The 13,680-nt window shown below is 36.6% G+C and overlaps 2 protein-coding genes across 2 annotated transcripts; one reads left to right on the top strand and one right to left on the bottom strand.

Moving 5' to 3' along the window:
* Positions 1-2,945: 2,945 nt before the first annotated feature.
* PKNH_0118000 (Plasmodium exported protein, unknown function) lies at positions 2,946-3,776 on the top strand (the record flags this gene model as incomplete). Its single annotated transcript, XM_002257632.1, has 2 exons — positions 2,946-3,128; positions 3,270-3,776. The coding sequence occupies 2 exons, from the start codon at positions 2,946-2,948 to the stop codon at positions 3,774-3,776; spliced, it is 690 nt and encodes a 229-aa protein (XP_002257668.1).
* Positions 3,777-5,943: 2,167 nt separating this feature from the next.
* Positions 5,944-9,048, bottom strand: PKNH_0117900 (Plasmodium exported protein (PHIST), unknown function; the record flags this gene model as incomplete). Its single annotated transcript, XM_039113770.1, has 2 exons — positions 5,944-8,361; positions 8,836-9,048. 2 exons carry the CDS (start codon positions 9,046-9,048, stop codon positions 5,944-5,946), a joined length of 2,631 nt encoding a protein of 876 aa, XP_038969389.1.
* Between the last annotated feature and the right edge of the window lie 4,632 nt (positions 9,049-13,680).

Here is a 13,680-nt window from a genome sequence, read left to right as displayed (position 1 = left end):
GGGGGTGCTATAAAAACACTCATAATACTTTTGCGGAGTAGTAAAATTTACGTGTAAATTTAGGAAAGTAAAAATTAACCAACGTATTATTTCTTTACTAAAAAGTGTTTCTCGCTAAAAGCCTATTCTAAAAATATTTTTTTGCAATATTTGCAATTTATGTGTTTTCTGTTCTCTATTAAATTCGCGCTCACATTGTTATATTCAACATATGTTGTGCGATTTTTTTACTATATTTTTTTACCGTACTTTTTTTTATCATCCCCTTGTTTCACTTTTTTCACCAGTTTCGTCCCATCCACCCATTTAAACATTAATATAATAACATTATGCATACACAAGTGCTGTGCGAGCGGAAAAGAAAATAATACAATTTTTCTATGAAGAAAAAATTCCCAAGGAAAACATTTTATTTGCCGTGGAGGATTAAAATAAAAATAACGCTGAAATGTATAAATTGTATAAAGGGTAAAAAAATATATCTAATATACGACACACTAGAGCTTATTTTCTTCTGTATGCCCATTTATGTGTAATCTCTTTAAATCTACATAATGACAATTTTTTTTTTCTCCAGTTTACCATTTTGCACTAAAAACAATTTAGGTAGATAAGTCTGAAAAATATGCTTCTGTAGAACCCCCACTTGTAACACAAAACGTTACCCTTAAACAATTCGATGATCACCTTTTTTCACGGTAAAAAAAATACTTGCAAGTAGAATCCCTAACGACATTCACAGTGTATACTCTTTTTTGTTGTCCTTTGACTTAATAAGAATATCTATGCCATTAAGGAAAACATCCAAAAGGTACACTATTCCCTCCTTAATGAACCCCTTTTTTTTGATAATAAATTATTTCTAAAATGGCATTGCCCCAGTTAAGGTACCCTTTTTCAATTATGGAAATGGGAGTGATTTACGCCGCTTTTGCGTTTTAAACCACCACGAGGAAGACCAAAAAAAGAAAAGGGCCTTCCTTTTTTTCCTAAAGGGAGATCGAACCGTTGGGCTATAAATAGGAAAGTGTATGTAAATAGGTGTACGTGAAGGCAGTCTGATCTAGGAGGTGCAACTCCCCCAATGAGGCAACTCCAAAATGGGTAATTCCTTAATGACGTTACTTTTTCCCTTATACAATTGAATGCCCCTAACCTCTGGCGTATTCCCAGTAGGCTCGAAAAAATGTACACAGTGACCTTTTGCACAAATAAAAATGACTCTATAAAAATGATAAGGCCTAAAATTCTAAATGAATGTACTATGGAATATCCTCTTATAATTTAAAAAAAGGGAAAAATTATGCAACTACATTATGGAGACTTCTGTACTACCCACAATAGACAACTCCTCAGTTCATATCCTACATACCACCCTAAACAAAAATGTGTTCAGTTGCCATATTGCAATATAGGATTCTTCTTCTAATAAATGCCCTTTCGGGGTTGTTATAAAAAATGAATTCTACGTCAATCGGGTACCATATAATATAAACCTGCTACTTCCACACCCTTAGAAAAGTGACCCAGTTATCAAAATACACAAAGCTCCATTACCCATCCTATTTCGTATACATATCATGATGTAATAATTCAATTTTCACGTAGGTGATATTTCTCCCTTCTTCGCGAAGAGACCTACTTAGGTGGACTAGCATCTAATAGCCGTAATATGCCATAAGCCCACTAGATATAAAAAATGAATTAATAGAGTGACAATTCTTCCATAAGCGTATCGTTATTTTCTGCGGCACGAAAATAAATAAAGTTCGGTATTGTTGGAACTTAGCATGCTAAATAAATCTTAACAACAAATCCCCTTACACCGTTAATTTTTTATTTTAAGAAAGCATTCCCTAAAACTTTCTCCATATTCTAACAAGGTCTCTTCTGTGTGCAAAAAGCTTGACTAAAATTCTCTTCTTTGAAAAAAATTATCCCTATAATGGTATAGTGAACATAACATTAGGGATAGAGTAAACGGTTGTTGCCCTCATCGAGCAGTGCATTCAGTAGTTTTGCATACGCACCGTTTAAAATTATTGCTATTAATTTGTTCTCATCATCTCCCTTTTTTTTTTTTCTTTTTTTTTTTTTTTTCTGATTTAGGTGTTTTCCCCGTTCGATAATTTTAGTAATACCTTTTGTCATGCTTTGGGCAATAATAACTCCAGGGAGAGATATTTAAAAGAAGTTAATAATAGCGCCCCGCATGCTGAGGATTTTTTCTTCAGATGATTAAATGGTTTACGCTTGTTGTTACACCCACTTGATTATTTCCAGCTGCACCGGCGGTTCCGCAGTTGAACAGTTCTTCCTATATATTCCACACCCCAATATGCATATCAATTCAATCTTCGTGAACCATTTTTCCCCATTTAAGCGAGACATACCACTATGGGGACATCGAATGTGATTTATTGTACACTCTAATTAAATGGGAAGAGCGGAGAGACAAATATGGAGACCATCATTTCTATATAAGTAACAGAATTGCGGGAGAAAAAAACAGGGCGACCACGGAACCACAATGGTGTAGAAGGTGTCGAATTAATTTCCCCTCCTTTTCGATTTTTACATTTCCTATTTCCCCACATTACGTTTTAGTCCCCCAAAAAAAAAAAAAAATAATAATTCTCTCTTTTCTGATTTGCGCGCAGTGGAAAAATTATAATAGAATGATTTTTTTTTTTTTTTTTTTTTTCCTCCATTCTACGCAACACTGTTAAAATTGATTTGTATACAGATTGAAATTACCGAGGAATTCTTATCTCTACCGAACCAAATAGGTACTTCTCCCTCTGGTAAGCTAATTCCCCTTTCCCCAATTGCTCTAAAAACAAACCAACCTTTCTCTCAGTTCTTAGTATAATTATATTTGCAACAAAAATGCCATGCCTTAATGATAAGTTTGACTTCACAACACAAAACAGAGGAATAAAAAAATGATAGGCGCAAATTACCCCAATGACTCTACCTCCACAGTAGGGATACCCAGCCAGGCCAAAATTGGCTACATGATATCGCAGGACACTGGGAAGGAAAAAGAACATAAATCTTTTCTTCCACATATTCTTAAAATTACCCTATTTGCAATTCTCATTTGGGCATGCCCTTTCTCCAGTGAGGTAATAAGAATTCCCGCACCCTGTGACACATTCAAATTTACTGACCACCGTATATAGCCCACCTTCTAAAAATCGCCACCATTTTAGCGTAAAGTTTAAATTCAATAACATTCTGACCCTTCCTCAACTCTCCCCCTTCAGGGTGACGTACAAAGTGAACTCCTCCATGCGAATATATCAGGAAGTGTTGCAAAGGCCCCATTTCCCCAATGCAGATCAACGAGTGTGCTAAAAAATAAACCCGAACCAACAGCAGAAGAAATGCTGGAAAGGCTAAGAAAAAATCATTGCATGAAAAGTAAGATCCAAGGTAAAGATAAAGATAAACGCCTGCAGCGAATGTTAAGTGCAATTCCTAAGGTAAATGAAAGTGTAGATACGCTCCACGAAGAAGTCCAATACAACTTATTGAAGTGCAACTGTGAAGAGGGGAATGTAGATATGGACGACCTTTTACAGAAACATTACGTCCATCGCGGGAAGAAATCCAAATGTGTCTTCATCAAAGATCTGATCGTGTTAGCGACTGTCGGCATGGTAATTGGGGCTATTGTCTTCGCGGCTATGCAGATATGGGGGGCAGTTCTTCTCCTAATTATGATCATTCCAGTGGGAAGCAAAATAATAGATATTCTTAACGAAAGATAACCATATTATCACATTTAAAATGAGGAAATTATTTTTACAAAATGTCGCACTCTATAGTGCATGCTTGCGGATGACTTATTTTGTAAAATACATTTTTCGCATCGCTTAAAATGGGAAAAACAATTTTCAATTTTTCATATCTCATATAATGCTATATTTTGTTGTCCTTACCCTTTCAATAAAAATCACCGCCCCACTAATTCGTTTACATCAATATTTTCCGCCCTTGTGCGAACGTACATTACAACCTTATGCTCGAAATGTACTCCTTTTTGCACATATCCGTTTATGGGGAAGGAGGAATTGGAACCCCAACCTGATCGGACAACTTCTCACAAATGGGTCTTCCTCACTTTCACGAATTCGCAAATAGAGGAGGGTGTTACCCTTACCGGATTCTTCATTGTTGAAGTGTTTTCCCCACTTTTTGGCGACTGCATCATTTCGCTTTTTCACACATTTCATTAATTAATAATGCCTCCCCCTTTTTTCGAACCCTATTTCATACTGCTGTTTGAGTGCGAATTTTTCATCCCTCATGATCAGTAACACAAATGCAATTAATTGGAACTTTCCATTGAAAATAACCGACCACTGTCTTTTCCAAATGTTTACCTCCGAATAATGTAAGAAGGAAGAACCCAAAAAAAGAAATTACCCTTTTTTTTTATACACTTCCCCCCCCTTTTTGGTGAATTAATGGCGAGAAAAGTAACATTTAAAAAAAAAGTGTATATAACCCCCCCCGTGACATCATCCCTTTGATACACTCACTAAATATAGGAGAACAATAGGGACAACATGCTGGGGGAAACTTACCTCACTTATAAGACCAATGCGTGGCAATCTCTGTCCATTTTAAACAGAAGAGAAATTTCCTCGAGTTGGAATGCTTTGACAAAATGTTTGCAACATCCAAATTGCGTATTTCTATTCTTTACGAACATTTTGTTAAAAAAAAAGAGATATCCTTTACTATACCATTTGGGAATTCATCCTACTCAATGATGAAAAAATAACTTCTTAAAGGACCTTTTTTATTTTCATGCTGATCCATTTGTACATCTAACGTGGGGCCAACTTGGCCACGTCACCATATATACCAGGGGGTAGGATAATAACCCTATTCAACGAACTATGTTAAATCGGCTCATCCTAATACGTCACTACAATTATAGAGCAAAAAAAAAAAAAAAAAAAAAAAAAAAGAGACTATATATGCTCCTCCCTAAATTACCATTCCCATAATAGGGCATTCTTTACTAGTCCAAAACGTGATTGTAGGATCTACTCTTTTTTTTTTTTTGTTTTTGTTGTATGCCTTCTTAATTCTCTTTTAAATATACTGCATGTACAAGTTGTTTCTGTTTGTTTGTTTTTTTTCAGTGTATGAATTAATGATGTATTATGAATTGTTAAAAATGTTCATAAGTGGAATTGCAAGTGCATGCATTGTTCAATCATTGGTATAAATTGGAAAGTGTATTTGTACCACATAGAATTAGGCAGTGCAGTGAACATAGCTACGCGTGTAGCTATGAATGTAACAGTGAGGAATAAAAAAGGGGTGCAACTCATTGACGAAATAGATAAACAAAAAATAAATAATGAACTCAAGTAACCAACCTAAAGAGGTATATAATATAAAAATATAATCACATGTTTCGTACATGTTCTTTTTTTTTTTTTTTTTTTTTTTGCACGAGGATGAACTGTGCACAGTGGTGTCACTCTACAGGTGTACACTTGCATTCTCTCATGTATATGTTTATGTCATTTTTTGAAAAAACGTCCCAACTTTGTCATCTATACCACAGATGCTGCCTTAATTGGTTGACCTCTAAAAAACTTGTTCACCCCTCGCCCAAGTGGCGCTATCCTAAGCAGTCCAATATATATACAATTTATATATAGCACGGGCAAAAGGGGCACTGTGTCAAAGAATGATCCAAAAAGTTCTCCTATGACGCCCTCTCACACATGCGGACAACACTTTGTGTTAACATCAACAAAGGAGCGTGCTAACATATGCATATAATTCGCAAATCAGCACTTTTATCCGGAATCTCTCTTTCGTTAATTTATGGCTTATCCAGAGGCATAATCAACAGCAGGGTCGTGGATGGATGACACAGCTACAAAAGAGCACATTTTTCTCGCAACTAGTTTACAATTTACTGTGTTTTTTCATCTTGTAGGTTAAGATTTCCATCCACACGCTCTTCATTAAATCACTGAGTTCTTCCCACGACTTTCTCTTGGCATTGACGAAGTAGAGGAAATCCCATTTCTGGCATGGTCCCCTGTTTACAAAGGCATAGAAATCTTGGAAGTCTCCTCTCTCTTTCTTAATCAATTCCTCGGTCATGTTGTAGTGTGCCCTCCACCAGTACTTCATTCTGATTGGGGTTGGTAATAACAGAGTTTTTTGTAAATACTGTGAGTATCGCATAATATACTCTTGCGTCTTAACAAACTTCTTTCTTTCGAAGGAGAGTATCTGGTTGAACAGAACGAACATCTCCTTTACGGTTGCATTTGGCCTCAAGTTTTGGATTCTTCTGTTTAATTCCTCTTCAGTCATCTGCTCTTCTAATTCAGCTTGGGTGCATCCGAATGGGAGTCGTTCATCGTCACCCTCGGGTCGTCCATGCACATCTCTGCCTACTTGTCCTCGGCGTCCATCTGCAGATCTTCTCATGAAATCTTCTCTGGAATTAAACCTGTCTTCTTCCATATCAAGTCTTCTATCTCGTCCTCGTTCGTCCCTCCTTCCTTCATCTCCTTGTGGTCCTGCACGCATACGTCTATTTCTTCCATCTTCGAATTCGTCCTCACGTTCCATAGGTCCACGAGAATTAGGGAATTGCCTTGGGTCATCTTCAGGATTTCCACGTGGTGGCCTGGAGTCATGGGATTTTCTTGGGCCATTCACATCATCTCTTCTATCTCTTGGGACACTAAAAGGATTTTCATTTCTCATTCTTCCACCTCTAGAGCCTTGGCTAAAATCTCCTTCATATCTCATAGAATTAAATCTGTCATAATGAGCTGAACTATCATCGCCTCTTCTGAACCTTCTGTTATAATAACCTCCAAATTCATCGAGGCCATTAAAATCGTCATATCGATTTCGTCCTCTCCTATCATCTAGATTTCTTCCGCGTTCATCATAGTTTCTGAATTCCCTTTCGTCTCCTCTTCTATCACCTCTTGGATCAGGGCCTTGAGACATAGCTCCTGTTACACCAACACGACGTCCACGATGATTGGGGTGAGATCCATCATCGTGCCTGTCAAAACGCCTATCATCATAATGCCTATCATCATCGTGCCTATCATCATGCCTGTCAAAGCGCCTATCATCATAATGCCTATCATCATGCCTGTCATAACGTCTATCATCATCATGCTCGTCATCAGGTTCGATCTTATGTGTCTTAATTATTTTAATCACATTATCCTTATCATCGTGTCTGTCATCATGTTTGTCATAATGTCTATCATCATCGTGCCTGTCATAACGCCTATCATCATGCCTGTCAAAACGCCTATCATCATGCCTGTCAAAACGCCTATCATCATAATGCCTGTCATCATGTTTGTCATAACGTCTATCATCATCATGCCTGTCAAAACGCCTATCATCATCGTGCCTATCATCATGCCTGTCAAAGCGCCTATCATCATAATGCCTATCGTCATGCCTGTCATAACGTCTATCATCATCATGCTCGTCATCAGGTTCGATCTTATGTGTCTTAATTATTTTAATTACATTATCCTTATCATCGTGCCTGTCATCATGTTTGTCACCACCTGGGGTACGTGGTGCTGCTGTGGTGGCGGGTGGATTAGTGGGATCATCATCAGGTACATCTGGACTTGGAACCACGTTGTGGCCATCACCCTTACCAGGGTCATCACCATCAGGTTTAGGTGGAACAGGTTTATTATCATGAATAATTTTGCTCTTATCATCTTTTTCATCATCATATGCAGGTGCGGGTTTCATATCATGAAAAGTACGCTTATCATCTGCATCAGAGCGATGTTCCTTGTTCTTCTCATCACCATCAGGTTTAGGTGGAACAGGTTTATTATCATGAATAATTTTGCTCTTATCATCCTTTTCATCATCGTATGCAGGTGCGGGTTTCATATCATGAAAAGTACGCTTATCATCTGCATCAGATCGATGTTCCTTGTTCTTCTCATCACCATCAGGTTTAGGTGGAACAGGTTTATTATCATGAATAATTTTACTCTTATCATCTTTTTCATCATCGTATGCAGGTGCGGGTTTCATATCATGAAAAGTACGCTTATCATCTTTTTCATCATCGTATGCAGGTGCGGGTTTCATATCATGAAAAGTACGCTTATCATCTGCATCAGATCGATGTTCCCTGTTCTTCTCATCACCATCGTTTTCGTCACGACCTCTCATTCTTAGGTTATACATGTCTTCCTCATCTTCCCATTTCCTACCACTTCCGTAGTACTCATAGGAGTCATCATGGCTGTACGCACCTAAGGATCTGCCATTTCTGCTAACTTCTAAGTTGGAAGACGTGTTGTTTTTCTAAAAAGGGGTAGTGGGTGCGTGACAAGTGTGTGGACACTGTGTTCAAAGTATGTAGCATATATATATGTAGCATATATATATGTAGCATATATATATGTAGCATATATATATGTAGCATATATATATGGAGCATAGATATATGTAGCATAGATATATGAAGCATAGATATATGAAGCATAGATATATGTAGCATGCATATATATAGCATGTATATATGTAGCATGTATATATGTAGCATGCATATATGTAGCAAGTATGTATCAAATGGTAGCGATTAAAAGGTAAAAAAAATGACTGGGTAAGCTTCTACTAATAATTACGACTACGCCCCATACATCATCGTATGAGTATGTACACATATTCATGCAATGGTGCCAAGATGAAAGGGGCAAAATTGACTAACACATCACATCTCAGAGGGATGCTCAAAGATGATACTATTTTAGCTCTCCTTCATACTCCTTCACTCACCTGTAACAACACAACGATAACACCAAAGATGAACAATACTTTGTATGGCAAGGAAGCAAGATTGAAATCAGCGAAGCTCTTTCTGCTCTTGCATTTGCTCTTCTTCCCATCGGATGTTGCTACAGTCTGGTTGTTCGTATCGATGGCTCTCCTAATATCAGCAGGAGATGATGTCCCTGGTAGGACGATAATTGGGATGTTGCAGGGATTCATTTGGTACTTCCTCAACAGGGGAAATGAAAAATATATTAGCACAAAATAGGCGAATGAAATATATAAAGAAAGTATATACTATATACAAAGGCACTAAACTTGAAGAAGAAACATTTGAATGCTCCTAATATACACTTCCTTTCAGCTTTCAGCTGTACCCATAATATCGGGGGAAGGAAGTTCCTATTCAATTAAATTATACGCGCTTGCGATAAATTAGCACAAGTGAAAACAAAAATATAAACAAGAAACGATCATTAAAAAATATGCAACGACTGTAGGGTAAAGTAGTGTTCTTCCCAGTTGCGTTTAAAAAGGTTTTTTTTTTTTTTCGTTTTGAGAAAATTATGTAGATCTGGAAAGGTTAAAATGTCCCCCTGTTATTTGATAATTGATTTGATATTTATTTTTATGCTATACTTATTTTCTCGTATTAGCTACTTTTCTAAAAAGCTAGCAGAAAAAGTTCGGTTTCACTTCAACTGCTACTTTTGCAAAAGTATTGTTTTAATTTTGTGTATGCCTTTTTAAATATTGTTAATTGTTAATTCCTAATTGTTAATTTTTTTAATTGTTTATTATTAATTTTTAATTTTTTAATTGTTCATTATTAATTGTTAATTCTTAATTTTTTCATTTTTTTTTTTTTTTTTATATATTTTTTATTATTTATTTAGGGACAAAAAGATGTTTTTCTTTTATCCTAAATTTTAAATAACAAACTTATAAAAGAATTCATATATATATAAATTTTTTTTTTTTTTTCTATTTCGCGATGTTGAAGAAAATAATTTTTTCTAAAAAAAAAAAGTGAAAAAATTATAGCAAAAGTTATAGCACATTCTTCTTTGCAGAAAATTTTTTAAAATCTTAATAATCAGAACCTCCCTCATTAACTTTTAATTTAATTATTGGGTGGGTGATTAGTTTTCTTTCCCTAGCGCATGTTTAAATTTATTATATTTTTTTTTTTCTTTTAATTTATATGCGTATCAATAAAAATAAATTGAAAATACCTTAATTCATAAAATTATAAGATACAACATTTCAAAAAAAAACTAGTTCCATAGGAATGTTAGAATCAAGCATTTTCCTTCCCTAATTATTGTACGCAAAAGTGGATACAAATGTTGACGGCACACGCGCCATAGTAAGGTATATAAATTTTCGTCATTTTCAAATGCTTTGTGGAATTAGGAATGCTGAAAAAAAGGTATGCGCACCATGGAATAAAAAATAGAAAAGAAAATGAAGTTTCCCATCGCACATTCAGCAGGGCGCAATATGTATAAATAAACGATAAAGAAAAGTGTATAAAAATAGTATATTAAGAAAAAAGAACGAACACTTTACTAATTAATTTTAACTCATAATTTCTGCACTTAATGTGTTACTGGATGCGCCGTTGGATTCCTATTATTATTATTTTTTTTTTTTTTCCCTGAAAAACAAAATTGTATGATTTAAAAAAGTACCTTTTATGTTATATTTTATGCCAACTGCAGAGGCATCATATATATTTGGGGGATTACTCTTTTTTCTTTTTTTTTTTTTTAATTCTGTGAGATCTCTTTTACGGATGCGGTTTAACCCCTTTGGTGAGTTTATGTGTCCCCCCTTCGGGTACCCTGGCAGGAGTACCTATATATATAACAATATATAACACATATATTTTACGCACATATAATTTATATATATATATTTTTTTCTTCCAAAGGGGACAAAAAAAAAAAAAAAAGAAAGAAAGAAAGGTGGTCCAATCCATCACTCATCTATAAAATCAACTCGCATACGTTCCCATTAAACGAACACCGGCACACACACCCTATTTTTTTCCTTCCTCATGCCAAGCGTTAGGCAAAAAAAATGAAAAAGATTCGTACACAGGTGGGAGAGTAGTATTATACGTTTATTTTATATTTCGCCTACTTGGTGGCCATATTTTTTTTTTTTTTTTTTTTTTTTGCCACAGAGGAGGTAAAATAAAATTGTGGTCCTCACTTCCCACTTTTTTTAAGAGTAAAAAAATGGGCCCCTCGCCGTTTCTCCCTTCGGCATTATTATATATATGTATTCCCCTAAGTATCATGACATTTAATTTGCATCCGCGGAGTGTTAAAGTGTTACACCCCTTTAGTAATTCCCGATTCCTTCAGCTTCCTGCGCCCTTCGAACTCAGGAAAAAAATGTACTTCCACATATAATTATGTATATTGTTACATATATATATATTATATATTTTTTCCTTTGGGGTGTGTGTGAGGGGGTCGTACCCCGGGATCTCCAAATGAAGATGTACTTAGCCATTTTTAAAATAAACATATCGGCATGTTGTTCGAAGGGCGCTGATTTTAGCTCTAACTTGGTTGCTATTCCTTTTTTTTTTTTTTTTTTTTTTTTTTTTTCTTCCGCTTTAATATACTCGTAAAACGTTTTGCTTACACTTAGGTAATACCACTCATATGGGGGTACAAATTAACAGTTCAAGGGGAGGAGTTCGAACCACTTTGCAAAATGGGGAAAGGAAATAAGAATTCCAAGTCCCGTATTATTAAAGTCTCTTCCCATTTATTGCCGTAATAATAGCTTCGGCCATTTGTGACATGCTTCGAAGGAATTCTCGTTTGATGAGCCATTAACACCGCATTATCGGCACAATATGCCATTGGGTTATTCATAAGGGATGCCAAAAAGGATAAGAACTTCCCCCCTTCTTCCTTCCTTTCATCCTCTTCTAATGCCCTATCTTCCTCCGCTAGCTCTGTCCATTGTGCACATATGACATAGTCGACCCCTTTTATCATCCCCTTCGACCGTATGGATGATTACCAGCCTGCCAAATACGGGTATGCACAAAATCACGTTGCGCATGACGCCCCCCCCTACATGCACACTTAGGGCAAGCACATTTTTTCACACTCTAACCTTCATAACTAACGTATTATTACATACCCCAGAAAATGAGGTTTATATATACACCTCTACAACATGGCAAGAAACATTTTTTACCTTAACTTATCCAACCGCTGGGCACATCCTATCACACTCCCTCAATGTTATGTATGAACCATTAGGCTTACTTTGGATTGCTAAATAATTATCTCTCCCATCAGCACCTGTGTGTATGCTATGTTCCTTCCGCGTTGCAGTTATGTGCCTCCCATCACAGCAGTAGTGAATTGTTCACCAAGCAAAGTTCACATTTTCTCGAATGACCCCGCGATAAGTGCTAAAAAAAGTGGTGCATATGTGGAAGCGTCTCTTCACGTACAGTATAAGTTGGTTACAAGGAAGCCACATATGGGATGGGATGATCCTTTTTTCCATCATACACAGGGACTCCCCCCCTTTGGGGGATTTCCCACTTCATGGTTGATGTTTTCAACCCACTTGTGTGTCCCTTAAAAGTAAAATCTGCAAACAAATGGATCACCCTGCTTGGTCTCTCACACCGAGGAGAAAACTTATATCTCCCCCTCGATGAAAAGAATAAGGGTGTTCAGAAGAAAATTTATTTATGATAAGCTTATTTGATAGCCCACTTGATCAAACGTAAGTCGAAGCAACGTTTAAAGCAAGCGACCATAGCAGCATTTTAACATGCCATGTTTTGTTTGTCTAGCTTTAACCGTGCGCTTAAACGTGTATTCCAGAGTACGCTGTAAAGAGCGAAAAACTGGGCTAAAATTTTATGCTGTGAGGTGGAGACACTTTACACGATAAGGCCCCAAGTTCACATGGTGAGAAGCTTAAGCGTTCACTTCAGGGAAGAGCCGCTACATCCTCATACCCATGCCGCTTAGGAAGAACAATAGCCTCCTATTTCTGTACCAGTTCGTATATATATATATATATATATATATATATATATATATCATAGCCACCACTAATGTTTACTACCTCTATATATGTGTCTCCTGAAAAGGCTCACACCATCACTGATGCGGTATATAAGCTTGGAGGAAAATTCTTCCCCCTCATCGCTCACAAATATTCTGTATAAACGTTAATCGGCACACCGCTCCAGGTTATTCCCTTCAGCGGTTCACATAAAAAGTGGGACACTCAACTACCAAAGGGACAGACACTCCTCCCCTAAGCGCCCACGGGCAGGGACCAAGAAGTAGATCCCCCCCCCCGTGGTATATCCCCACCATAACACACAAACCTTGTAGGGCCATAGCCACATATATCGCCAATGGGTTTTTGCACTCATTGGAATATAGCCCCCCAACTAGTGGGTGGGCATTTCTGGGCAAAAATTGATACTTGAAAATTGTACAAACGGGCTGGCTGCTTTTGCTGTACTTGCGCCTATAGCCCTTGCGAGTGTATGTATGCGCCCCTTTCGGTACGGTAGCACAAACTTCACCGCATTGTTTTGAAAAAAAATTGTTCACTGAGGATAAGCCTCAACAGATCGTAAAACATAGTTTACTTTCATGTTTACAGCACCCCGAGAAAATTAATGTGGTATACAAACAAAAAAGGTTTTCCTTATATATTCTGCAGTTAAAAGCTCATCTGACAAAATGTACCGGGGAAAGTACATATGTAGTCAAAATTCGCCTAAAGGGATTATTTATGAACCCATACAAAAATATGGGATCATGTATATTATCCTTCTTTACA

This window comes from Plasmodium knowlesi (assembly GCF_000006355.2).
Source record: "Plasmodium knowlesi strain H genome assembly, chromosome: 1".
In the NCBI taxonomy this organism is placed as follows: domain Eukaryota; phylum Apicomplexa; class Aconoidasida; order Haemosporida; family Plasmodiidae; genus Plasmodium; species Plasmodium knowlesi.
The sequence above is the reverse complement of the archived record's forward strand: the minus strand, read 5'-3'. Positions and strand labels throughout refer to the sequence as shown.